We start from the raw sequence: 27,336 nt of genomic DNA, 5'->3' as shown, positions 1-27,336 counted from the left end.
AAATCAGGGAAAGAAGGAAGTTGAGGACTCCACCCTCACTAAATAAAGTCACAATGCCAACTTCAGAGTTTGTTTCTATGTGGAGGGCCCCAAGCTGCTCCGAATTTCATGCTCACCCCTCAACCACATCTCTAGGCCCTCATGGGAAGACTATGAGTGGTGCTGGCATATCTATTAGGTCACATTAGTCCAGCTATACCCCCAATCCCTGTGGGAGAAGGTGGGTATGGGGTGGGAGATACAGAAATTTACTGTAAAATCAGCAGGAACAGAGGCTGGGTATGGGAGAACAGGCAAGCAAGAGAGCACTTGCCTGACAAAGTAAAACCCTGGGTTCCATCCCCACCACAAAATAGTCTGCTGGAGTGGGGGGAACTTGTGTACAAAATGTCAAGGCCTCATCACCAGCTTCTAGCTATCAGGGCTTATGATTAGGTTTTTACATCTCTAAACACTTGACTTAATGAGTCTCTAACAAGGTTGGGCTTTTAATTGGTGCCAATTCCCACCACCATGTTTGTGACATCTGCCCCCCAGCAAGCAAATGTTTAACACCAACTCTTAGGAAAAGTAAAGGTCAGATTTCATAGCCCAAAGTGGCTTCAGAATTCCAAAGATGTAGCAAGTGGTTGTGGTCAGCTGGCTGTCCCTGCATGAGGGTTGGGCACACACAAGCATCCCAACCCACATTAATACAACCCCCATAAAAAGAAGGCACAAATATGCAGGCAGGCTGGGTGGGAATGGTATGGATTTAATATTTTTTTAGTATTACAATATATTCTTGTAAAAAAAAAAGGTGCAGGTGAAAAGGTCACCACAGATTTTGTACATGTGCCTCAATTTGTCGTCTGAGACCACAGGAGAGTGGCCTTGATGGAAAAGCATTTTGGCAGAAGTGAAGATGGGTGCCTAGTTGATGGGAATTGGGGGAAGACCCTAGCCTGGACTCTTCCCCCACACACACACCTGGAGTATGTTCTCTCCCACTACACCTTACTTCATTGCAGGGGAGGGTTGGGGTTGGTGCTGATGCTGAGAAGAGACAGTTTGCTTCAGTTTAACTGAATTTTACAATGAACACGAAATTAAACAGCTGGTGAAATCTGCCTCAAGATGGCAGGGGAATGGGGCATGGATAGGGAAATCAAAACCTAGGAACAAATACTGTCGGTGTAAACATTGTGCATCTCAGGGACTGGCTCAGCATTCTGCAGGGCACCAGCCCTTTTGCTGAGGGGGCCATGAGGGTTCATGGTCCAAGGCACTATTGGAGACCTAGCTTAGTGGCAGCTGTTGCTAGAGCCACTGGCCAGATCTTGAAAATAATAAATAGGGATGAAGAAAAAATTCTTTGGGGTGTGTGAGAAGCCCGACCTCTGGAACAATGCATGTGTCCTCTGTAAACAGTTCAAGAAACTACTCTCCTTGGCTCCATCGCATCTTGTCCAGCTTCCATGTTCCTTTTCCGTGTGTATTGCATCTTTTGAGGTGGGTGGGGATGTTTGGCTTGGACAAGCCTGTGGAACAAAACCAGAGCCTTTCCCTACCCCATGCTTTTCTCTTCCCGAGTGAGTCAGGTCGACGCTGCCAGTCCAGACTGACCCATTTGAGAGAAACCCTTAGAGGCCCCACCCTCCAGTGCCAGCTTCTTGAGTGGCACAGTTGCAGCAAAGCTCTGTGGTTGCTCTTCCAGGAGCCTTTCTTTGTCTTGCCCTCACTTGGGATCCAGGATGGGCTCTCTGCTCCAGGCCAGGCCTGCCCTAGCTCCGATTCTTTACTCCTCAAACCAACACACATGCGGGGCTCATCAGTAGTCCTCCCCTGCAACCACCCCTAGGAAATCTGCTACAGCTGAAAAGTGGGCCCAGCCCACCAGTCTGTCCAATGGCAATAGCCCTGAGCCAGAGGACCAGGTTGAAGAGGGAGAAAGGAAGGGAAGGACAGCAGGAGTGGGAGGGTATTAGGGCCTGGGGTCAGAGAATAAAGGTCAACTAGCTTGGGGAGAATACAGTGAAAACAAAAACTTCAAGGAGGCCTTTCTCTACTTTAACCAGGGTCAGGATTTATCTCCAAGTGGCTCTTTCCCTCCTCCCCAAGGAGATGAGAGGGGTCAAGAGGACCCAAATTGGAGGAAGAACCTAATCAAGTAACCAGGAAGGGGATCTGGAACCCTCTTCTTAGCTTTTCACTTGGCCCTTAGCACACCTTCCATCCTAGAAGCTCTTCCCCCCAGCCCCCACTTTCTCTGGTCTGCTGGGGTCTGGACCATCTCTAATGAAGGCCTCAAAGGAAGGAACACCCTATCAATGACAGTGATAGAGAGGGGACCCTGGTCTCTGTTGCCCTCTCAGGCACTGATGTCCCAGGGCCAGCCTTAAAGAACACAATGAAGTTGGAAATGGACTCTTGCAGGCTGAACAGAGTGGCAGTCACTGAGGCTCACATTGGGGCAAGATGTGGGTTTTTCCTAATGTGGCATTGGGCAGATCTTGGAAGAATGACGCATTCAAGTGCTGCCCTCTAGTGAGGAGTTGTGGGAATACCTCCTGCCCACCTGAGGGGGTCATACTGTCCCCCATTCCAGATCAGGGTCTTGTTTTAGTGAGAGATGTGGGAGGAGTCTTCTAGGAGAGAAACCCTACACCCAAGGCACAAGGTGTGGTAAGTGGGAGTTTTCTTGACCTCTTCCTCTTAGGGGACTCACTAAGATCTAAGAGGGAGACATAGCTTCAGGGAGTGTTCTGGACTTAGGATGGGAATACAGAGCCTACCATGGAGGAGGGAAAGAAGAGACAGAAAGGCCAGACGACAAGCGAGGAGGAACAGGTACTGCTCTCAGAGTCCTGATCTCTTGGTCCTGCTCTTCCTTTTCTATCAAAGGCCCTTCTGCCCCTCATAAATGTTCCATTCAATCTCCTCTTGAGATGGAAATCCAGATTCCCCCCATGTTGGATCTAAGCTTTACCCCACTATGCCACCTAATTTCCTCCCCACTGTATATTATATCTGGACCATGCTTGGGAATGATTATGGTCTAGATCTGGAATCACGCAGGGTCCAAATGTGGGTGCCTTTTGGGGGAGGCGGGTTAGCAGCACCCCTTCTTCTGGGGCCTTGCAAGAAAATGACCATGTCAGGCTGAGAGGCCCCCAGGGGGGGCAGGATTCAGAAAGAAGCAGGGGAAGAGGAGGCGAGTGGGGCACCTTCGGGTACCTGGGGGACGCTTGGTCCTGCCACATGTAGCCCCACCCACCCCAACCCGTCTGCCCAGGACCCAGCCCAGGGCTCCCAGCCCAGCACCAATTATGTCAGGATCACCGGTGTCTCCCCTCACCCCTCCAGCCCTGGTGAATCCCCTGGTCAATAATTTAGCCTGTTAATGGCCCGCTCTCGCTCCCGCTCGCGGGTGGCTTCTATCGCCTGGCTCCCGGATCGCTTGCGGCTGCGCTTGAGCTTGCTTAAGTCCTTGTCGAAAACCTCCCCGGAGCGCAGGGCGGACACCAGGTCGTCGAACTCGCCACCCTCCTCCAGCGCACTGCCTGCCAGCACCTTCCGCTGCCGCTGCCATCGTTCCCTGTCCCGCTGCTCCTTCAGCTGCAGGGGAACAACCCAGGCAGGCTGGCACCCCAACTTGGGAGGCGGCCAGGCCAGGTGCAAACCAAGTCCCTCGCACCAGTGTGGTGTGTGGAGGCAGGAACCAACAGGGAGTGATACATCCCTCCAGCCCAGGATCCTGTGCCTCCTAAATGGCCCTGAGGACAATGGTCTCTCACCCATCCATGCTGTTTTCCCAATCACACCCCAACTGCTACAGTCCCAGTCCTTCTCTCCCTCAGCACCCCATGCCTCTCTCCCCTTGTCCTTCTGCCTCTCCACCCCTTTGGTCCCCACACTCTCACCATGGTTTCCATTCTTGCCCGACGCTCCTCCTCCTCTTTCTTCTTCCTCATGGCCTCCAGGTCCTGCCGGGCCTCCAAGAAGGACTGCAGGAAGGTGTCGAAGATTCCAAAAAATTCATCCGGCTGCATTTTGCTGTCATGCTCTCCAAAGTGCAACAGGGCCTGGGAGAACTGTGAGGAGGAGCCAAGAGTTGGTGGGAGTCATCCCTGGGTGGACTCAGACCCTGTGGGTATCTGTGTGCCAGATACATGAAGCCCAAGCTAGTCTTGAATGTAGGGGTCCTGGTTAGAGTTTGAGAAGAGAGAACCCTCTTATCAACCAGCTTGGGAGAAGTCTGAAGGAAAAGCTCGGGGCAGACCAGTGAGGAGCTGAGCTTCCTGGCAGACAGGCAAGTGGTCCAGAGACTCAGGTAGTTATATCAGTGACAAATGAAGAGCACTGCAGTTTTGGTAAGAAACTACCTGGTCAGTCCTGAAAAGGACCATGGAGGGCAGCTCTGCCAGTGCCTCTATTTTCTCCTCTGTAAAATAGGGGTGAACAGATAACAGAACCTTCTACACATGTTGATGGATGTAGGATGCTAGCTCTAATGAGGCAGCATTTTTTGTGGGGGAGGGAGTATGGGCCATGCTTGGTGGTGTTCAAAGGTTATTCTTTGCATTCAGAAATTACTACTAGCAGGCCCAAGGGACCATATGAGGAGACCATATGAGATGCTGGGATTGAACTCATGTCAACTGTGTTCAAGGCAAAAGTCCTACCCACTGTGTTATCATTCTGGCTCTGCGGATACCATTATTTTATTGGCCTGCCTGACCCATATCCTTCCAGACAGATTTCCCTTTTCAAATTGCTCCTTGACGAGTGCCATACATGTCTCATCTCCTGAAAACTGGTGAGAAAGTGATGTCCCAGGCCACACACCCCATTTTCATAAGAAAAACACAGGTAAGAACCTTGCTTGTGTCAATGCGAGCAGCAGGAAGAAGGTTCATAACTGACACCAAAGCTGGACTACATGATCAGAAGTCTAACCTGGCTCCGTCCCTCACATCTGGGCAACCTTGGTCTGGTTACTTAATCTCTTGATTTCAATGTCCATAACAATCCACAAATAGGATAACTAGCCACAGGTGGCTAGTAAGAAAAACTTCCATGCATGACCTCTGAGAAGTGGACTATGTGGTTTTGACCATGAACTAGCTATTTATATAGCTTTGCTCCGAGAGATGAGGAAACTGTTTTTCCTCCAAGCTCTGTAGACCAGGATTTTCCCTCTCTTGGCTATTTGTGGTAGGAATGGATGAAGGGGCAGCCAGTTTGAATGAATTCATATGAGCACTGTGGTCAATCTTACCTTGTTCCTGGCCTCAGTGAGCTGATCCTCCAGCTCTGAAAAGCTGAAGCTGGAGACAGTAATGAAGTCACTCATAACTGGGACAAACTTGTCATTGGGCTCCCGTAGCTGGCATTTCTGATATTCCAGCTCCTACAGAGGCAAAGTGAGGGGGCAGTTAGACTTTAGTCAGGGATTCCATATCTCTCACTATCCAGCTAACCACAGAGTATTAAACTTGCCTTTGGGGTTTTTTTGTATTTGTTTTTGTTTTTGGGTCATACCTGGCAGTGCTCAGGGGTTACTCCTGGCTCTATGCTCAGAAATCGCTCCTGGCAGGCTCAGGGGACCATATGGGATGCCAGGATTCGTCCTTCTGCATGAAAAGCAAAGGCCCTTACCTCCATGCTATCTCTCCAGCCCCTTGCCTTTGGTTTTGGGTGGGCTGGGTGAAAATTGGAGCTAGTCCTGGCAAAGTGTTTGGGGGTCACTCCCAGTTGTACTCAGGGGACAAGGTAGTGCAGAGATTGAAAGACATGCTAAGGAAAGACCTCAACTGCTGTACTATTACCCAGCCCAGATGTGCCTTTGGAAGGTTGGAATATCCCAAGTCTCAGGATCCTGACTGGGAGACTGAGCAGTGCTTTTGCCTCCTAACCACCACTAATTTCCACCTTTTTCATTACACACATTCCATGCAGAGTGATTTGACCATGCGCACCAACCTTACCTGGAGGTTGGACAGAACACACCAATGTGTGACACTCCCAGAACCTGTAGCAAGCCCCTCTTGTGATACATGTGCAAGCTAAGATGTGGGTTACATTCCCAAGTTTCTTAGCTGACAAGGATGTGGCTGGTACATGGGCCAGGCTTCACAAAACACTTTTAAAGCTATAAAATTGGAATTTGCCCCCTGCCTAGTGATAAGGACCTCTTTCTTAGCTTTTCTCTAACTCCCAAACTATCTCAACCACCATAAATACTCAAATACATTCACTTTCTCATTCAGATGAAGAGAAAAAGATCTCTCATTCTTAGATGTGGGGACAAAGAATTGAGATATCTCTATAAGGAACCATAAAGAGTGCTGTCTCAGAGAGACCACCTAAACAGAAATGGGGGCCACCCAAAGCTAGGGTCTCTAGTGGAATGCAGCCCAGGAGCCTCCACTGACCCAGGGCATAGGTGAGACAGAAGATTCTCAGGGTCACACTTTGCTTCCTGCCTCTAGCAACTCCCAGATGCCAGGGCATACCTAAGCTTTTAGGGGGGCTCAGCCCACCAGATGTATCCTCAGATTTTCCTGGTGGGTAGAACTAATTTAAGCCCCATGGGGTTCCTCAAAAGGCCCGCTGTGGATGCCTTTTTCCCCAGCATGGATGGTTGAGGAATTTCCAAAGAGATGCGTGGCAGTACATTTTCAGCCAGTATTTGACTATCTCTCCTTTGTATATATCAGGCAAAATAATGGCCTCTATCAAATAATTTGGCTCAGAAATTCCAGCACTAAAGATTATTTTGAGAACCCTTGCAACTGCAATTTCTGGTAATCAAGGGTGTAACCAGAATGCATATCTTGACTATTGACCCTCCTTTAGAAATAGGGAAATTCATTTTGGGGGATTTGGTTCCTCCCTTTACTTAACCTCTAAAACAATAGAGTTCACCCAGGAAGATCAAGTTTCTAGATATTTCCTACTTCCTCCTAATCCTGATTTTGCATTTAAAGTGAACTTGCAAAGAGATACCTTGAGTAGTAACCTTCTCCTTTGTAAACTAGAACTTTTACAGTCACACCCATATCTTAGGTATTGTTACTGTTGTACTATGCTTTGTGATTATAATTATACCTCTGACTAATTTTTCCCTATAAATTCCCCTGCTTAAAAAATTAAACTTGTCGCACTCCTGCCAGAAATGTGTTGACCCCACATACTCTGTGTAGTTTCATATATTTCATATTTCTCCATACGCCGGTCCAGGTAACCCACTCTCCCTGAAGTGGATTCACCGAAATCGCACTGGCACTGTAAGACAGAAGCCACTTACAGCACTCAGGGATTCTCTTCCCCATCCATTTAGGACCGATGCCAGCATGCTCAATCCACACAGGCCCCATAGTCAGATTCACAGACTCACACACACACAGCCTGAATGGAAGGCCTCTGTAATCCAGTCATTCCACACTGAGAACTGGCTCTGCTTACAGCTGTGCCCACTGTGCTAGATGTCCTAATGACCACCAAGAAGCTTGCAATTTGTGCCTCACAATCTGCTCAATGAAATCACCACACTTAGGCAGGCAGGGATGGGTACTCACCATTTCAACAGCTCTGAGCCCCATCTTGAGGTTGCTCACCTCCTTTTCCAGTTCTGACAGGCTGTGGGGAAAGAGATAGGGAGTGACAGGTACTGAGGGCTAGCACAAGCCATGCAAAGCATAAGAGATCAAAGCTGGGACATGAATCCTTAGACCACGAAGCCTTTCTTGTCCTCTCTATTCATACTGCTATCTATAGTTGGATGCTTCCAGATCAGAAATGTCAGACTGACATTAGATTTCCAACACTTGGCCTCAAGTTAGGGTTTATACCACCAAGTAATGTTTGTAAGCTCTGAACATGGCATCCTTTGCCCATTCTTTTGGTCTTTTATTTTATTAATTCACCATCCCATTTTTTTGGTTTATTGTAGAGATCATGCCCAGTGTTTGGGCTAAGATGCTCAGGTGAACATGTAGTACTGAGTTCAAATGTATGACCTTATATAATCAAAGCATGTATTCTAGATATGGCTCTCATGTGAACCACACCCAGCCCCTATAATTTCTCTTTCATTTTTTAAATTGATTTATTTATAATATTATAGAATATCAGGAGTATGCTCAACATCTCTAAGTATACATGATTCACCATACTCACCACCAAATTTATAGCCATCCTCCCTCTAGTTACTTATTCCCTCCCCTCTTCTCGTTTCCTTCTGGAAACCACCATTATCCTAACTGAGCCTGGTTATAGTCAATCTTCACTGCACATTAGCCATTTTCTGCTGTCCCATATGTGTGCAGTTTTGACTTCCTGCCTAGAGCAGATACCAGCCATCACAGAGTACATCAATAACTTCCTATGGTGTGACCAACCACTTAGTTGGAAACCAGAGTCTCACACTTTCCAGGCCTTCTCAGTCCATGAATGATGTGATGACTTGTGGTGCTGTGAGGGTTCTTAACACTTGGGTTGGATAAGTGGACTGAGTATCCTGTTTAGCTCCTGGACATCCTTGGAAGGACTGTATTCCAGAGGCCCACATATCATCTGTCTTCTGGATCATGGTCCCATTATTGGCCTTCCATTCCCAATTTGCTCCCAACAGGTGTTTCCTGTGAGCATTCCCAAATTACGGATTTAAGAACAATGGTGTATTTTTTTTAATTTTTCCTAAGACTGGTCCTGAGATACTACTATTTATTCCTCCTAACCTAGCTGGCCCCTAGAGGAGGAATTAGACAAACATGCATGTGACCCCAGAGGAAAGAAAGCTTCAGAAGAATGTCTCACTTGACTTTGGCAGCTTCTGGGAGATGCCTCAGCTCTGAGGGCATGTTCAGGATGTCTGGAAAGTACTTCTCCAGGATCATAATCAGGTAGTGGAGCAGAGAGATGTTTCTGCGGAAGGAAGTCAGGGTAAAGGGTCACAGTCTAAGGCAGCAAGGATTGAGGGACAGGGAAAATTGGAGTGAAGTGTGAGGGAAAAGAAGTTGGCAGATTAGGCGTTGGCAATGGATAAAGGTTCCATTGCACAAGCCAGGAGACTAAGAAAGCAGAAGGTCTACCTGTCAATGCTGGACTTAGTGTCAGCGATCTTGTTGAGGCTGGCCACCCGAAATCCATAGGCACCCCCACGTTGCCCTTTATTCATGAAGTTGCCAATGGCCAGCACAACTTCCAGCATCCGCATCAGACGCTTACTGAGGATCAGCTCCTGGGAGGCCAGCAGAATGGCTGGAAAGAAGGGGCAGGTTAGTGTCCCATGAAGCTGGTTCCCTGACATGACATCACTCCCCAAGTCCAAGAACAGAGTTGTTAAATTGTCAGTTTCAAATGAGCAGAGATTATACCTACTCCTTAACAGACTTTTCTACTCTACACATGATCCATAGAATGGGTGGAACAGGGATCAGACAAAGAGCCGATTTATCCAAAAGCCCATTTTGAATAAACTATCTACTTCAGTATATATACAAGGAGGTTACTTGCATGTATTTCAATTGTATTTTAATACTGTTATTTCTATATATTCACATATATTAGCAAATATAATGATGCCACTTTCCTTGATCTGTTGATTCAGTATTAAAATTTCAGTATAGTCAGCATATTACGGAGACTAAGCCTGCCTCTTTTGAAGTGCTGGATTTTATTGATTTTTGGAAAGAAATTCTCCCTGTCAAATTATAACCTGTCCTCACCTATATTATTTAAGAATATCATTTTATTTTTTGAGTGAGTAATATGCTTTTCATTAGTGTCCTTATTTTATTAAATGACTGCTTGACATTCCATTGAATATCAATTTAAAATTTTCCCCAGTCTTTAGGCATTTTAACCATTCCCATTCTCAAAGTCCTAACTGTATTTGTTAGAAATACAAACTAAGGTGAAGAACAGCTAAAACATTGGTATACTTCATTCTCATGTAAAGAAATGAGAAAAAATACAGCCCTTCCTCACTCTAGAAAGTTTAATAATTGGGATACATATCTGATGCTAAAAATTATGGCTGCAATAATGCAATGAGACTTTTGATGATTAACATGTTGTAGAAGGCCAACCAAGCTCAGATCTTTGGCTTATAATAACCTGAAACGTATTCAATGTGCTGTGATAATAATGAAGTGAGAATTGAGATGAACATTTTAAAGAAATACTTAAAAGTATTAAAAATCATGATTGAAGAGCCTTATTAGAAGTGTAGCTCCTAAAAGTGTGTGAGCATGTATATGCTAGAAGCTAGCAGTGACTTTCATCTTGATGAAGCTTTGAGTGGCTATTCAGTGATTTTTCTTCTTAAATTACAAATAGCTTGGTTAAATTAATTATAGAAGATTCACACAATAGCACAAAATGCAGCGCTGAAAAGAAATATGCCACCACTGCATGTCACAATAGATATAAATTGCATAGATGATACACAAGAATACTTCAACTATGTGATTCCATGTCTATAAAAGTTACAACAGATGCATCTAATCTGCAAGTCAAGATGACTATTAGCTTTTTAGAGGAGGGAGGGGAACTTAAGAAGAGCTCTGGGAAAAGGCAGTGTCCTGACCTCGGTGTTTATTACACAGATAAGTTCACTATGATGATTCATCAAGAAAGACTCTGTGTACTTTTCACAATAAATTTTAATGAAACGTTAACTTAAAAACATGTATAAAAAGCATATGACAATAGATACTGCTTGAGATAGACTTTCTAAGTTTTATATGCTAAATCTAAAAAGAATTTTCCTAATATGGTAAAATGTTGGCAAAACAGTGAATAACAAGAACTCAAAGAAAATCAGGATGTATGAAATATTCAATGCAGACATTTTAGGACCATTCATAAGAATAATATAGTCATGACTATATTCATAAGAATATGTTTACATTTGAAACCATATTCATCCTGACTACATTCAGTGAATGTGTTCTTAATGAGGTTGGGTAAATTTGATATATTCGGCAATGATCATATTCATAAAAAGGATATATTCAACAAGAATATGTTCATGAATATATTCATACTCATAAATGAATTGGAAAATTTGTCAAATTTGGTGAATTGGCAGATTGAGGAAAAAGTCCAGAAACAGAACTACATGAGCTCCTCGCAGAAGAACTAAAAGAAACTGTATAATTCCCAACTTTTATCTAATCTTCTTATCTCCACCACTAATAAAGCCCCCTAACATGACTGTATAAGACACCCTTTAGCAACCTCTTTCCAGATCTAGTAGAATAGAGAACTCCAAATCATTCTAGAATAGTGGTCATTGCTATAGCAAGGAAATTATTACATTCTGGGAAGGTTTGCCACTTCAAACACACTTGCTTTGCTTAGCTTGATATTAAGATACTTATCTTTTCTTATTGGCTGACAATATAAAGGAGAGTTTAAGAGTATGATGTTTTTGAAGTAGGAAATTATCTGAGATTAAAGTTATCTGATAGTTAAACTACTATGATCTCGTGACTCCAAGTCACAATTATTCCTATTTGTTCTATTGACTCAAAAAACACAGAAAATTTAATATACAAATCTGGGGTGAACTTCCTATCTGTGCCTCAGAACCCAGAGAGAATCTACAGCAGGACAATGAAATTTCGTGTTAATGGAAAGGATTTTTCCAATCACTAGAGCAGGAAATAACTACCAGATCTTATGCTACAGCACTGCTGAGTTTCTTCTTCTTTCTCAAATGATCACAACCAGCCTGAAGTTTTGTTGTGTGTTTGTGGGGGGGGGGGGTGTGTCTCTAGTTGCATACCCTATTCTGTATCTGGAACCTTCCCTGAAGAATCTTGCTAGGTGTCTTGTAGAGAGGGCTCATGTTCTGTTTGTCTTCAACATATCCCTCTAGACAGATCCTCTTGTTCTACCACATAAACTGTCCTAAAGAACACATAGCTGTTCACCTGCCTTTCCCCCAAACTGCCTCTCCATCCACTTTCAGTTCCATTAGTAGTTCAAGGGAGGAGGTTTATGGGAATTACAGCCAGAGTAGAGTAAATTGATGAATTCTAAAGCACAGTATTGAACTACTGAACTTTTTGTTGTGATTCCACCACACACCAGTCATATGGACTCACAAAATTTTTATATTTTTACATGAGAGAATGCCAGTGGGCCAAAGTATTATTGAGATATTCACATGGATTATTAAACATAGAGCTTGACACATGATTCTGTATGGGGGTGGAAGAAGCATGGATGAAATTCATAGCCTCAGACCTTCAAAGAAAGCATGTGCTCTACCATGTGGCTATCTATATGGACTCATAATTCCAATTTTAAAAAGTTAAAAAAAAATTAAAAATTCTCATCTGAAAAAGAAAGATTTGTATATGAGTGGGGATGTCTTCTGAGAAAATTAATGCCTCCCAAATTACCTTTCCAAACCACTTCTTTCTGAATAGTTAACATTTAAAATAACTGTGACTTTAGTCCTTGGGGAGTAGAGAAAAGATTGGTGAGTTTATGAGGTTCTAAGTACTTGCTGTGATCAGATATCTTTAGTATATGTGTGCTTATCATTAGTCTTAGATAAATGCATGCTCCCAGAGTATGCTTCCAATCATCTTTTCAGCAATTTCCCTCCACTTGTGATAGATGTCAACAGATGATCCTTTTGGGAGAATGTGGGTGTTTAGGCATAAAGAGCATGCTTGTTGTTGACAACATCTACACTTTTCTATATCACAGTTTAAAATTTTGTCCTGAACTTTGATTTTTGAGGAAGGGGTAGGATTTGGAAAAAGAAAAAGAAATCAGCCTCTGTTCTTCCTGCTTCCTCATTTCTACCTGGTTTTCCTTGATGAAATCTAGCAAACTTTCATCCATACCTTCTACTTTGGGTTTGGCTTCAGCCAACCGCTCCTGAAACTTCTTCTTGAAGAAGAGTGCCTGTAGTCGCTGCTGGTAGTGATCGATCCTGTGGACAGGGTAAATTATATCAGGAAGCAGATTTCCCCAGTCCAACTCCAGCCCTCCTTGTTCTACTGACCACCAATCCCTCTTGCTTGCTGTTCAAACCTGCTCATTTCATAGAGGAAGCGGTCAGCTCGGGCCATCCGCTCTATCTCATGTTTGTGCTCCTCCAGAAGGTCCACATCCCCCTTCTCTGGGATAAACTTGAGCAGCTAGAAAGGGCATATGAGAGTTAGACAGAGCATGGTAGAGAAATTGAAATAAGGGCACTACGGTGCTTCATGGAAGTTCATACATTGACTAAGCTCAAGATAGGAAGGAAGGGTCTGATAAGTGAGAGGTATCCCATGTGGCAATGTTTGGACATTTATGGTCTAACCAACCAATGGGACAGAACACCAGTATGTCCAACTGAAAATGCTGGTTTTACTGTTTTTGAAATGAAGATACATGTACAGTTACATATACTTATCTCATTTGTAAACTCAATTATTTTTCTTTTTAAAACAATCTTAATGTGATAAAATTATTTACATAAAAAACTGAAATGTACAGGTTAATGAATTTTGACAAAAATTGATAACTAACTCTATCTAGAATGAAATACAGAAGATCTCTATCCCTCCAAAAAGTTCTTTGGTGATATTTTAATAAAAAAAAAACCCTTCATGTTCCAACTAAATCAGGGGTCACAAACTCAATTTACTTGGGGGCCGCAGGAGGCAAAGTCGGGGTGAGGCAGGGCCGCATAAGGGATTTCACAAAAAAAAAGTCCTCAAACGTCATTATTAACAGTTTTAATTATTTCTTCTGAACATGAATAGAACATTGAGTTAAGATCATGAACAGTTCTTCTGAACATGGCATCTTTTGCATATTCCTTGCTACCAGAGACTTGACAGCACTTCTTCTCACAAATCTGAACCATATTTGGCTTTAGAGAGGAAGCAGTTGAGACTTTCAGTATGGCTTGAAGATGATCATCAAGTCTAGACCTGTACTTTGACTTATTGCAGTTCAATTTGGAGAATAACTTTTCACACAAAAATGTGCTTCCAAAAAGGCACATGGTGCGCTTGAACATTCGGGAAAGCTCAGGGAAACTGGGGGGCAATTCTCTCAAAAATTTCCCATGCATGTCTGCTTTCCACTAATTTCCCTGAACTTGGCTTTGAGATCAGAGTTGCACTGCAGGTCAATGAGCTCCTTTTGAAGCATAGGAGGGGCATCTTGCACATCAAAGGAAAAGGGGTCCACAAAAATTTGGAAAGTGGCTCTGTGCTTTTTGAAGTCTGCAAATCTGTGATCAGATTCCTTCTCTAGCTTAAAAATAGCATCAACATATTTCTCACCACTGAATGGTATGCCTGCATCCACAAGTTCCTTGCATGCTGGAAATGGCAAAGGTTTGCCTGAAAGAGCTGGGATTTCCATAACACAAGTTTTGTGGAGAATGCTCTCATGTTGTCATTGGCAGCACTGATAAGCTACCCTTAGCCTTTTAACATCTTGTTTAGTGCATTCAGCTTATGTGTGATGTCAACAAGAAAAGCTAAGTCCATGAGCTATTTCTGATCAATCAACTCAGAAACAGCATTCCCATCCTTCTCCATGAAGGCTTTCACTTCTTCTCTCAACTCAAAAAATCTTTTCAGGACATTTCCCCTGCTGAGCCAATGTACCTCGGTGAATTAGAGCACATCTCCATATTCTGACTCCATTTTCTCTAAAACAGCACAGAACCTCCTGTGCTTTAAGCCCCTGGATCTGATTTGTTTGATGCATTTCACAACAACTGACATCACGTTGTCACATGGCAGGCATTTACTGCAAAGGGCCTGCTGATGGATAATGCAGTGAAGAGCAATGGCCTTCTCTACACCCGCCTCTTCAAGTTTATTTTGAATAAGTGCCACCAATCCATTTTTCTTTCCTGTCATCGATGGTGCTCCATCAGTTATTATTCTAACAAACCTCTTCCATGGCCAACCTGCATTCTCAATGGCATCACACAGATGCCTAAATGTCTCATTAGCAGTGGTCTGGCCATGCACTGGAATTATTGTGAGCAGCTCCTCTGTCAATTCAAAATTGCAATCAACACCATGGACATAAATTGTGAGCTGCGCAGTGTCTGTTATATCTGTGCCCTCATCAAGAGCAACTGAGTATGCATCAAAACATTTGGCTTTCTCACACAGTTGATGATAAATGTCACTTGACATGTCAGAAATGTGTTCTGCCACAGTGTTGGCAGAAAGGCTGATTTTGCTAAACTGACCTTTCTTTTCCGGGCAGATAATACTTGCAGCCTGTAACATGCATTTTTTTTTAACAAACTCTCCTTCTGTGAATGGTTTCCCTGCCTTAGCAATCATCTCACTAATCATGTAACTAGCTTCGACTGATGCAGCATTCCCTTTGGTTGCTTTCTTGAAGAAATCTCATTAGACATGCTTTAAGACTGGCAACCCGTTTGGCTCTCTCATTTCTTTGATATTTTGCACATTCCTCAGCATGTTTAGTTGAATAATGGTGTTTCAAGTTGTATTTATTGTGCACTGCAACTTTCTCTGAGCAAATAAGACATGTGGGGATGCCCCTGTGCTCAACAAAGAAATACTGCATCTCCCACTTTTCTTGAAATTGTCTGTGCTCATCATCAATCTTTCTCTTCACTGCAGGCTTTGATGAAGTCATGATGAAGGTATGACAAAATCTAATTCTGTAATAAACTTCTCTCCCTTAGGCCTCCGATAATGCAAGGGACAGCTGGTAGGAGCAGCGGAAATGATGTCTGCGCTAGGCGCAAAGTATTCGCTATTATTCCCTTACCGAATATTCGCAATTAAAAATCGCATTAGTAAGAAAAAATCACAAAAAAAAATCGCATTAAACATTTGCATACCCCGAACGGAACTGCTTGGGGTATGCAAATTTTAATGCGATTTTTTTTCTTACTAATGCAATTTTTATTGTGATTATTTGGTAAGCGAATAATCGCGAATACTGTGATATTTGAAGGCCACCCATGGGCCACAAAATGTTGTACAGAGGGCTGCAAACGGCCTGCGGGCCACGAGTTTGAGACCCCTGAACTAAATTCTTTCACTTTGGATTAATCTCCTTAATAGTTAATATAATAACAATAAATGGACAATGAATATCATAACTGAATTGGGTTCTTTGATATCTTACTTCTCTTATTCAATATTATTCAATATTAATAACATTGATCCATGTTGTAAAGATTCAGTTCCTTTTGGTTGTTTGATATTTCACAGTTGGGTTTTTCAGGTTGGGGGTTATAAATAATGAAATTTTTATGTTTCGTATACTTTGGGGGCCAGTATTTGTACTCAGTATATACCAAAGGGCAGGATTCCTGGATAGTAGGATGGGCAGATATTTAGGCTTTTATTGTTCCAAAATTATTGTACCAACGAGAGTTCTCAACTTTTCTCACCCTTGTCAGTACTTGGCTTTGATGGATTTTAAATATATTGGTGAGTATGTGGTACTGTCTTGTAATTTATAGTATTTTTCTTGTAACTAAGGGTACTGGGCACCTTATCCCCAGTGATTTCTCCAATGACTAGCACTATGTCACTTATGCCACTTAACAACTTAGCTCATGCAAAAGTTGTTCATAACTTCCTCATTGACCTGAGGAGCAATTTAATCTAAACATGAAATCTGAGCTAGATAAACATAAGTCCAATCTTTTCTAAAGTTGTTTTTTCTCTAGCAATTGTGTCTTTTGAAAGGCAGGTTTATTTGAATTAAATCCATTGGATGGTGGTTATCTTCAGTGTTTCTGAGTTTTCCTTGAAGGGCATACTGAATTGAGGTGAAGAAACTGGGGAGAAGATGCTGTCATTCTAACTTTTCTGTGAAATCTTGGAATATCCCAACTCCTTCCCTGGGCAACCTTAATTTTCTGGAGAAAATGCCCCCTTCTCTGGCTTTATCTCAGAATGATTAGCCCAAGGAATTTTTACAATTCTTTTTATTGCTCATCCTCCATTCAGATTTTTTCCTTGACCTGAGTCATAGTATGTGTGAGGTTTGGTAGGGTTTCAGCCAGCCTCAAGGTTCATTTCCCTTTACCTGACTTCTTGGAGCTCACCTGTTCCAGCATGTCCTTAGCCAGGTCCTCCTGTTCATCCATCCTCAGGATGGCCTGCCGTATCTCCTCATTTGAAAGCTTCAACCTAAGACAACACTTCCCTGAGCAGCCTGTTCTGGCCTCAGGGCTCAGACCAAACCCCCGACCACCTTGTCCAGGACACAATACTATCTTCCCTCTCTTTTCACCTGGGTGTCCTCCCTACTTACCTCCTCTACTGAGCCTGCTCAGAGTAAACCAGTGCTATTATCTGCACTAAAATCTGTGTGCAAAGTTTGTGTCTTAATAGAGACAGGAGGCCCAGGTTTCCTGCTGGGCTCTTCATCAGACCTAAGAGGGACAATGAGAATGCAAAGCCCATCTCTGGTGCAGACTGAGAAACAGTTTTCTAATCCTTATGCATGAAATAGCTGCAGAGTCCCTTGTGGGCAAAGAACAATGGAAAACTTCCTCCTTCCTTCCTTTTTCATTCTTTCCTTCCTTCCTCTCTCTTTCCCTCCTTCCTTCCTTCCTCTCCCTCTCTCTTTCCTTCCTCCCTCTTTCCCTCCTTCCTACTTCCTCCGACCCTCCTTATCTCCCTCTCTCCCTTTGTCCTTCTTTCCATCCTTCCTTCCCACCCTCCCTACATTTGTTCCTCTCCTCCTTCCCTTCCTCCCTTCATCTCTTCCCTTGCTCCCTTCTCCCTCCCTTCATTCCTTCCAACTCCCTCCATCATTTCCTTCCTTCCTTCCTTTTTCCTTCCTTCCTTCCTTCCTTTCTTCCTTCCTTCTTTCCTTCCTCACTCCATCTGTCCCTCTCTCCATTCCTCTCTTCCTTCCCTACCTCTCTTCCTGTCCTCCTTCCCTCCTTTCAACCCTTCATCTCCTCCTTGCCTCATTCCCCTTCGTCCCACCCTCCCTATCTTCCTCCCTCTTTTCCTTCCTCCCTCCCCAGCCCTCCTTCCTTCCTTCTTCCTGCTCCCTTCATTTCCACCCTCCCTTTCTGCCTCCCTTTCTTTTCCTTACTCCCTCCCTCCCTTTCTTCTCCCTTCTACCCTGCTCCCTTTTTTCCTCCCCTCCCTCCATTCTTTTCCTCCTTCCCTCTCTCCTTTCTTCTCCTCTTTCCCTCCCTCCCTCCATTCAATTCCTTCCATTCCTCCTTCCCTTCTTTCCTGTCTCCTCCCTCCTCTCCTTCCTTCCAACCTCCTCCCTTCTTTCCCTCCTTCCCCCACTCCCTCCTGCATCTCCTCCACCCCTTCCTCCCTCCTTCCCTTCTTTCCCCTCTCCCTCCCTCTTACCTTCCTCCCTCCCTCATTCCCTCCATTTCTCTCCTCCTACCATCCCTCCCTTCCTTCCTTGTTTTCCCCTTCCTCCATCCTTCCTTCAACCCTCCCATCCTCCCTCTCTCCATTCTTCTCCTCCTTCCTTCCCTTCTTTCCTCTCCTCCTTCCTTCTTCCCTCCCTCCATTCCTCCCTCCATCCCTCTTTCTCTTCTTCCCTCTCCACTCCCTCCCTTCCTTCTTTCTTACCACCCATTTTTATTCATTCCTATTCCCTCTCTCTCCTTTCCTCTCCACCTTCCTTCCATCCCTTTCTCTCCTTCCCTTCCTCCCTTTCTTCATCTCCTCCCTTTCTTCCTTCTCCCTCCCTCCTTCATTCCTCCCTTCCTCAATCAATCCCTCCCTCTTTTCCTCTCCTTCCCTCCCTCCTTCTTCCTCCCTTCTCAATCACTCCCTCCCTCTTTTCCTCTCCTTCCCTCCCTCCCTTCCTCTCCTCCTTCACTCCCTCCCTTTCTTGCTTCCTCCCTCCTCCTTCATTCCTCTCCTCCCTCCCCATTCCTCTTTTCCCTCCCTTCTTCCCTTCATCCCCTTCTTCCCTTCCTTCTTTCCTCCCTCTCTCCTTCCTACTTCCCTCTCTCCTTCCCCCTCTGTTCATCTCTTCCCTCCCCTTACTCTCCTCCTTTCCTTCCTTCTTCCATTCATCTCCTCCCTCCCTTCCTCTCTACCTTCATTCCTTTCTCCCTTCCTCCTTCCCTCCCTTCATCTCCTCTTTCTTCCCCTTTCCTTCATCTCCTCCCTCCTTTAGTCTCCTTCCTCCTTCCCTTCATCTCCTCCCTCCCTTCCTTCCTTCTTCCCTCTCTCCTTCCTCCTCTGTTCCTCTTCTCCCTCCCTCCCCCTTTTTCTCCTCCTTTCCTTTCTTTTTCCATTCATCTCCTCCCTCTCTTCCTCTCTACCTTCATTACTTCCTTACTTCCTTCCTCCTTCCCCCTCCATCACTTCCTCCCCTTCTTTCTTTCTTCCTTTCCTCCCTCTCTTTCTCTCCTTCTTCCCTCCCTCCATTCATCTCCCTCCCTTTCCTCCTTCCCTTTCTTCCTTCCTCCCTCCCTCCCTTCTCCTTCCTTCCTCCCTCCCTCTTTCAGCTCCTCTCCTTCCCTTTCTCTCCTCCTCTTTCCCTCCCTTCATCTCCTTCCCTCCTTCCCTCCCTCACTCCCTTCCTTTCTTACTCATCTATCTATAAAAGCCCACCCTCCCCAATCAACTCCCACATAGCCCATTCCCTCCATGGACTATCCTTAATCACCCTGGGGATACAGAATTCTGGCCTCATTATGAAGCAGACACTGAAGGCATAGGGAGGAGAGAGGGCTTCGATGACTCCAGGCAGCTGAGATGAACTAATAATAGTCTAGGAGAAGTGCCCTCTTCCCCAGCTCAGCTGGGGCAAGCACAGAATCTATACAGTATGTTCACAGACTGGCTGTTTGTTCTACTGCTGTAGGGATGCTTGAGGGCTGACATCATTCTGTTCCTCATCCTGAGCCAAGTGGAGTGTTCTGCAAGCTTAGAGCAAAGTTTTTCAGTGGCTGCAGGCCAGGCTGCACAGGGGACTAGTGCATAACTACTCCTGTCACAGGCTCCAGACAAGTGCTTCTCCCACACCCCAACATCTGTTCCTAGGGAACAGCAGAAGAAAGCAGCCAGAGACTGCTGCCCCATCTTCATTCACTTCTCTCCCTGGGGCATTCAGTCTGCTCCTGCTCTGGCTTCAGCTCAGGTCCCTCCCACCAAGACATATTGCAGACCCTAATGTCACTGAGAAGTGCTTACTTGGAGAGAAGGATGATGCAGTTCTGGGCCCGCCTACCATCGATGACTGACAGTTCTTTGACCTTGCGGGAAGTCAGGTAGATGTCCTCATTGGACCCCAGCTCTTTCTGCAACTGTGGAGAGGTTGAGGTATTTTTTCTTCCCACCCACCCCGCCATGCATGGACCACCCCTACCAACCAGAGAATGTCCCTGGGAAAGAAAAAGAAATTTGAGAAGAAGAAAGAGGAAAATAAGGAGAGGGGAATGGTTAATTACCAACACTAATTTGAGGTATCTGGGCTAGGATAGATTAAGGGGAAGAAAGAAGAACCCCCTTTATAGAGATTGCCCTATCTTAACAAAATGAGAAGGGGCTATTTTAGTGGAATGGAGAAACTAATCATGTTTTGGGGTATGACTTTCATATCCTCCATCACCCATCTTCCATTGTACTATTCCCCCAGCTCAGAAATCCTCCCTAACCTTAAGGTGATAAACTGATTCCAATTCCATATAAAGTTTCTTGACTCTTTGGGACTTCAGGCACAACTCAGCATGACCAGGATATTATGAATTTCAGGGATAGGAAAAACATTAGAGGAGGCAAATTTCAGAACACCTCACCCTTGTTCTTTCTCTAGGAGGCCCTGCGAGGTTTGGATCTCTCCAAACCCTGTTCCATATGACACATTCCCAAGGACTGTCCCCTACTTACATCAGTACCTTGGTGCACTGAACCTTTTATTTGTCTCATAAAACAGCCTTACTTGGCACTCAGGGATAAAGCAATCCCCCAAGAACTCTCACCTGAATGCAGTGAGCATCCACCTACATATGAAGATGTACCTGGATTTCTTCTCTCAAATTCCCTTATACTTTCTTTCTAGGGACCCTCCCTATGAGCCCCTATATGGATGGACACAAAGGCAAAAAAGTATGAAGAACAAGTTTTCTCTTTGGGAGCAGCAAACCAGGTGGTTAAGTAGGAGAGTGCCCAGAACCCCAGGAGTGACTCACCTTCTGAGAGGGATTAGTTATCAGCTCCTAGGCAGGCAGCAGCCACAGCCAATAGAGAATTAAACATGCACAACATTAGCTAGGAGTCCAAAATATCCATAAACAGTAGGAGAGACTTGGATACCTTATCACCTACCTGTCCACCCAACCCATGAAGCACCCCTGTGGCTGAAGAGAGAGACCCCATTAGCACCTGGTAGCAGTTATTTGGAACTAACATGCACTCTCAGTAAAGCCAAACAAAGCAGGGAGGAGGCAGCCTTCACTACCGCCCATGCAGGACAGTCTACCCCATGCAAACACCCACCTGGGTCTAGGCCACCTTTCTTCCTCCCCCTTTCCCCCACTGGGAATCTCCCAAGAGGCAGAAGGTATTTCTCAGCCTCTAGAGGAATTTATCTGTCTAGATAGTGGGGGACCATACAGGAATTGACTTTGAGCTATGAGCACGTGAATGCTGTATGGGGGCAAGGGAAAACAGAAGCTTTGGATCTCATATCCTGCCTCTCCTCTCTGGGTTCCCCACCCCTCTACTTTGTCATCTCTGGCAAAGCCCAGGCCAGAGAAAACACCAGGCTCTCCCCTCATAAAACAGCTGGAGCAAAAAGCACTAGGCCAGGTCCTGTACAAGGCAAGGAGAGAAGAGCCAGCTTGTGGAATGTCACCCTCTACCATGAACGCCCATGCCTTTCCAGTCTTGAGGTATGCTGATGTGAGTTCAATCTCAGAGTATAGTATAACATTGAGTGACAGTGCTGAACAAGAGGTTGCACTGAAGAGGCAGAAAGGCAAATGGGGTGAAAACAGCTTTGTTCTTACTTTTTCTCCACTCAGAAAATGGGTGGGACCCTAGACCCCAATGATCCTAAACCCCATTAACCTTCAGCTCATAGAGCCCATTTTAATTCTATGTCCAGGTACAGAGACTGGTTAGGTTAGCCAGAACCCAGGCTGATAGGAAGATCTTCCAAATAGGCACCTCCAGATAAACTTATTACTCTGGGGGCAACAGAGGTTCAGACATACTCCTTCAGTTACAGCCAAGCCAAAGCCTGAAGAGTCTTCAAATGTTTCCTGGAGAATGTGGCCCTCTGAGTCTTGCTGGATGTGGTTCATCCCTACCCTATAAAAAAATCTATTTCTTGGAAATAGAGAGTGAGAATCTAATTTTTCTAAAATTCTCTAGAGCCCCCTACAAGCTCCCTTTGTCTGGCCTCCTAGTAGCAGTCAACATATCCTTCTATTCTTCAGGAAGGGGACTTCCAGGTCCAGGTCTTGCAAAATCTAGGAGGCTTCTCCACCACAACATGCAGCTGTTGTCCATGGCCTAGGGGTCTCAAGCTAGGTCTATGGCCTCAGCAGAGACACAGTACAACCCTGAGACCCAAAAGCCCCTCAGTGGCAGACCAGAGAGAAAGCAAGCCCTCCACAGTTGTTCACCTGGCAATGCCTTAAATGACTAGGAGTGTAAAATGATTCAAATGTGCTTGCTACATGGAAGACTCATGAATTTCTGTACACCTCTTGATTCACAAAGGTTTCAGGTTGAGACCCAAGAAGCATAAAATTTTGAGCTCAGGGCTGCTATCTTTGAAATAACATGCATTTTGCCCCAAGTTTACCTCTTGCAGCCTTGACATGGCCTATTGAACAGACATGTGTTACTTAAAATCAAAAGCCAAAGTCTGTACAGCCTTGTGGGCCCAGGACAAACTTCATCCCCTTAAGAATATGGAAACATCCCCAGCTCTGAGAAATACTATCAACCTTTGCTCAACCAACAACACAATGAACTGTTGTTTGGGAGATGAGAGTAGGGTAGAGGACCTGATACTTTTCAAAAAATTTAAAAAAAAAAAGATACTTTTCTAGGTGTCTTCCTAAAATCCTGGAACAAAAGAAGAGGGTTCAGTAGAGGCGATCATGCCAGTCCAGTTCTAGTGTGCAAAGATCAGAGATCCAATTCCTCCACTGATATGGGATACAAACTAATATGGTGGGATGTTTTCTCTACACACTAACTCATGGCCTTGTTCCCAACACAATGTGGAAAGAAGAGGGAAGGGGGAACTGAAGGCAACTTTCAAAGTCAAAACCTAAGCTTGGAACCCAGAGGCCAGGACAGACAGTTTTACCTGGTGCCTCTGATAAGCTGAGAACATTTTTTCAAAGTCCTGTAGATCCAAAATCCGAAACACCTGCATGTCATCCATCTCATTCCATATGGTGCCAGATACACGGTCCTAAGATAAGAGATAAGAAGAGATAAGAGACAATGAAAAAACCACGTGGTTGACTCAAATCACCTAGGATAGACACAGTCAGTGCCTTCCTGACTCCTTTTACCTCATTTCCCTGCCCTGCATATTTGACATACCAGCTTTCAGGTATTCAGAGGAGGTCTGTTCCTATCCTTATCCCTCCAATTTTCTTCTCCAGGATGGAGAATATCATCCTCTGTCCTTTCATGTGAGATCATAAGTTAGCATGTTCTATAAATCAAAGGGTGTATTGAATCTAGAGTTGGACCACTATGAAAGTGGATAGTCTTCTATCTAGAAAAAAAAGACTAGCCACTTGTTCTAGAACAACAAAGCCACTGCTCATGGGGCCCTATACACAGGGTCAGTCTCTCTGGAAACTAGAGTAGGCTGGTACACAGAAAGGTACAGTGCCCAGCAATCAGCCTCAATGCAAGTGCCTTCCCTGTACAGGAGACATGGATTTTTGTACCCTTCCTCAAGGTCTCTTGTCTCTGTTTATTAGATTCAAGAAAGTGAACGAATAGCAATAAATGGGGCATCCTGTTTCCTATAGCATTGGCTCTGTCCAGCAAGACTCAGTCATGGTTTCCTATTGTCAGACCTAAAAGCTCTCCCTTATGATTAGGCTGGACCCAGGGAGTACAACTTAGTAAGTCTCTTCAACTTAGACATCATCCCTTCTCTTGATGGAACTCAGGTTTCTTCAGAAATCTGGAACAGAGCTGTGAACCCATTAAGAATGCTCTGGCGGGTGTACTTTTTATGACAGAAACCCAACTACAAACATTTTTGTAAACATGGTGCTTAAATAAATATATTTAAAAAATAATACTCTGGAATGCTTGCTATACATTGACCAATATCAGAGGAGAGAGAACAGAACACTCTCCACCCCCTTGGATCCCTCCAGGATACCCCACCTGATTCTGAGGAATCTTCATCCCTACTGGAACTTTGCTGTCCATAAAAATAGAATCTACCCACCTCTCTCTCCTGGAAAGCAAGGGGGAACTTCCTTATTATGCTTTTTCCTGACTCCATCTCCCACTCAACAAACTTGCAGAGAGCAACATACCTTTCATGCACTGCTGTTTCTTTAGACTTTGGCAAGGGAGGTTAGGTCAGAGCAGTGGCGGGGGGGGGGGGGGTAGGGGGACATTCCTGTGGCCTTCCTAAGGCCAGGGACCTTCTCATGGAATGCTGGACTGGAAGGCTTTAGCAGCAAGGGATGCAGGCAAGGGGCCAAATCCAACACAGACACATTCTTTTCATGGCAGAAACAATGTGTGTGTGAAACAATGTGTGTGTGTGCACGTGTGTATGTGTGTGCGCGTGCGCGCGCGCGCGTGTGTGTGTGTGTGTGTGTGTGTGTGTGTGTGTGTAGGAGGAGATCCAAGGTAAGGTCTGAGGACAGGAACTAGGAGGTATGTGTTTCCCTTGTGGGTGAGAAACAGAAGATGAAATAGGAAGTCATTGTGGAAGGAGGCGGGGAGAAGAAATTTCTAACTTGCACCCCATCTACTTCTAGGTCCTAGGCAGGAAGGTCCTTAAAGATAAAGCTCCCCTTTTCTTTTTACTTTTCATGAGGTCATAAAAGGAAGGAAGGATGGGAATGAAAGCTGGATGCTAACCACTGGGAAGTTTCCCAGAAAGAAAGTTGAGTTTTCCCATACCCGTGCTCCCTATAAGAACTAAAAGTTCTAGTTGAGGAATAGTGGAGGTCTAAAGTCACCAAAAGACAAATTGCTCCCTGGTATCTAGTACTCTCCACAAGTCCCAGATTCCATCTGTCATCTGCCTATTCCCACCTTAAATAGTAACTCAGATATGTAATGCTATATACCACTCTGATCTAGACCTCACTAGATTCCTAGGATTTCAGCCCTTGGATGGTAGAGAAATCATCCTTAAGAAACAACATGTTTCATATTTTCATTCCTATTTTAGGTGGAGTTGAACAGATAACTCTTTTACACTCCCAGGCTTAGCACCATGTGGAACAGTGGACTTTGTTGGTGTCATTTTCATGTCCTTTCTCCCCCAAAGAAAACTAAGTCAGTCATGCTTGACTTGCTACTCAGTAGAGTGGATGAGATGATACAGCATTGAATTCCATGGAAGGTCACTCATAATAATCTTCTAATAGGATTTAGATTCACTGTGTCCCAAATATTTTTTTTTGATTGTTTTGTGGAGATTCTTCTCAACAGTGCTCAGAGAGCTATGCCATCTTGGAGGATGAACTCAGGGCCTGCAACATGCTAGAATGTGTCATTCTCTCAGCCCCAAAATGATAAGTATTTAATAAATTCTTATAATACTTCTATGATTTGAATGATTAATCCAATAATTATTAATACAATCCCTAGTCACATCATTGAAAGCTTGGAATAAGAACACTAGGGTCACACATATCAATTAATGCCCCACCCTGCAGAGAATATACTCACAATTCCTGAAAATGTTTCCTAGTGCTTATACTTCAATCTGGCTCTTTGCTCTAGAAAAGGAACTCTGGCTGGTGCTGTATACTTGGGGAATTTGGATGAGCTTTATTATTGGGCCTCAGATAACATTCTGAGCAATGTTCTTTACGGGAAAATTGTGGCTGAAACCCAACTACAAACATGTTCGTAACCATGCAATAAAGATATTATTTAACTCTAAATAAATGAAAGATATCAATAAACAAAAAATAAAGGAAAAATGAAAATACCTAAAAGCATATATACTGTTACCTTCCATATAATAAAGGGGAAATAATTAAAAATATTAATTGATGGATTCATCTGTCTTTTTTCCTAAATTATTAACCAACTTTGATTATCATTTTATAACCTTAAATTTTATGTTTTAAACACAGGAGACAATAAATAACATTCTTATTTTTGTCACCGGAGATAGTACTATTTTTGATGAGGAACAATGACCTTTTTCACACAGCCTATGATTTGTGGTTCTGCAAAGCTCTTTGTCTGCTTCTAACAGTAAGCTATTTTGGCTCATCTCACAGCTATAACCCTGGAGAAGCATGACATGGCACAACTGTACTAGACAGTTGTCACCAACTTCAACTATGTTACTTAAAAATTCTTCTAACAGATTCCTCTAAAAATATTCATAACAGATAGGAGATATTATCAGAGACCCAGGAGTCTAAGCATGGAAATTATGCTTCAACTTTCCAATAAGATGATAAAAATGGAGTTTGAAGTAATAAAAGTGATCATTAAGAAGGCATTTCTACATCTTAGAAATGAGAATAAATAAGTACAAACAAATTAAGTGATCCAAGTTAGATCTGAATTAGAATTTGATTTAGTCAGAGATCAGAAACCCGCCTGAACACTTAAGTCTTGTCTTCATTCAACCTCATATAAACTTAAAGACAGCTTATAAATTTCCCCTGAACTAATAGACACACCAATACAAGATGTTCAGAAGACATCCATTAGACTCAGATCCCAAATGATGTGGGTGTGGTTATTGTTGATTCACAATCAACAGGCTAATTGAACCTATTCACTTGGTGGGATCCTAGTGACAAAGTTCCAAACCATTTAATGAGACATAGCCCAGAACCTAATCCAGGGTCTGATCTAGGTTTGGATTACAATTACTAAGTGCCTAAAGTGATCCATAGCACCATTATTCTATGCTCATAAGAGAGCAAAAGATGAATTAGAAAACTTTGTGGACCTGGAATTGGTATATTACTGGTGGATAACTCTTCTAAGGAGTTCTAGAACAGCCAGTGGGTACACTTTCTTATTTGGAGGATGCCAAAAAGGCTACATTTTGGCATATGACTCTTCATTGTGACCTGTACCAGTTCTTTGTATAAATGGTCACAATATTTAGTATCTATATGTGTGTGTACATATATACACATATATTTAGCTTTGGCCAAAGATCATTGCC

The 27,336-nt window shown here is 43.9% G+C and overlaps 1 protein-coding gene across 1 annotated transcript in view; it reads right to left on the bottom strand.

Annotated features, from left to right (window-relative positions):
• Positions 1-734: 734 nt before the first annotated feature.
• The window catches only part of DAAM2 (dishevelled associated activator of morphogenesis 2), a 110,806-nt gene continuing 84,204 nt past the window's right edge, over positions 735-27,336 (bottom strand). Inside the window, exons 15-26 of the mRNA XM_049765323.1 lie at positions 23,287-23,394; positions 21,152-21,178; positions 20,154-20,266; positions 17,069-17,153; positions 13,045-13,151; positions 12,855-12,943; positions 9,078-9,246; positions 8,803-8,910; positions 7,563-7,623; positions 5,261-5,392; positions 3,903-4,073; positions 735-3,597 (exon numbers count right to left, since the gene is read on the bottom strand). Coding sequence (XP_049621280.1) covers positions 3,364-3,597; positions 3,903-4,073; positions 5,261-5,392; positions 7,563-7,623; positions 8,803-8,910; positions 9,078-9,246; positions 12,855-12,943; positions 13,045-13,151; positions 17,069-17,153; positions 20,154-20,266; positions 21,152-21,178; positions 23,287-23,394 — 1,404 coding nt within the window. The 3' untranslated portion in view covers positions 735-3,363. The remainder of the gene's footprint in view (positions 3,598-3,902; positions 4,074-5,260; positions 5,393-7,562; positions 7,624-8,802; positions 8,911-9,077; positions 9,247-12,854; positions 12,944-13,044; positions 13,152-17,068; positions 17,154-20,153; positions 20,267-21,151; positions 21,179-23,286; positions 23,395-27,336) is intronic.

The sequence above is a fragment of the Suncus etruscus genome, chromosome 18, assembly GCF_024139225.1.
Source record: "Suncus etruscus isolate mSunEtr1 chromosome 18, mSunEtr1.pri.cur, whole genome shotgun sequence".
Classification (NCBI taxonomy): domain Eukaryota; kingdom Metazoa; phylum Chordata; class Mammalia; order Eulipotyphla; family Soricidae; genus Suncus; species Suncus etruscus.
The sequence above is the reverse complement of the archived record's forward strand: the minus strand, read 5'-3'. Positions and strand labels throughout refer to the sequence as shown.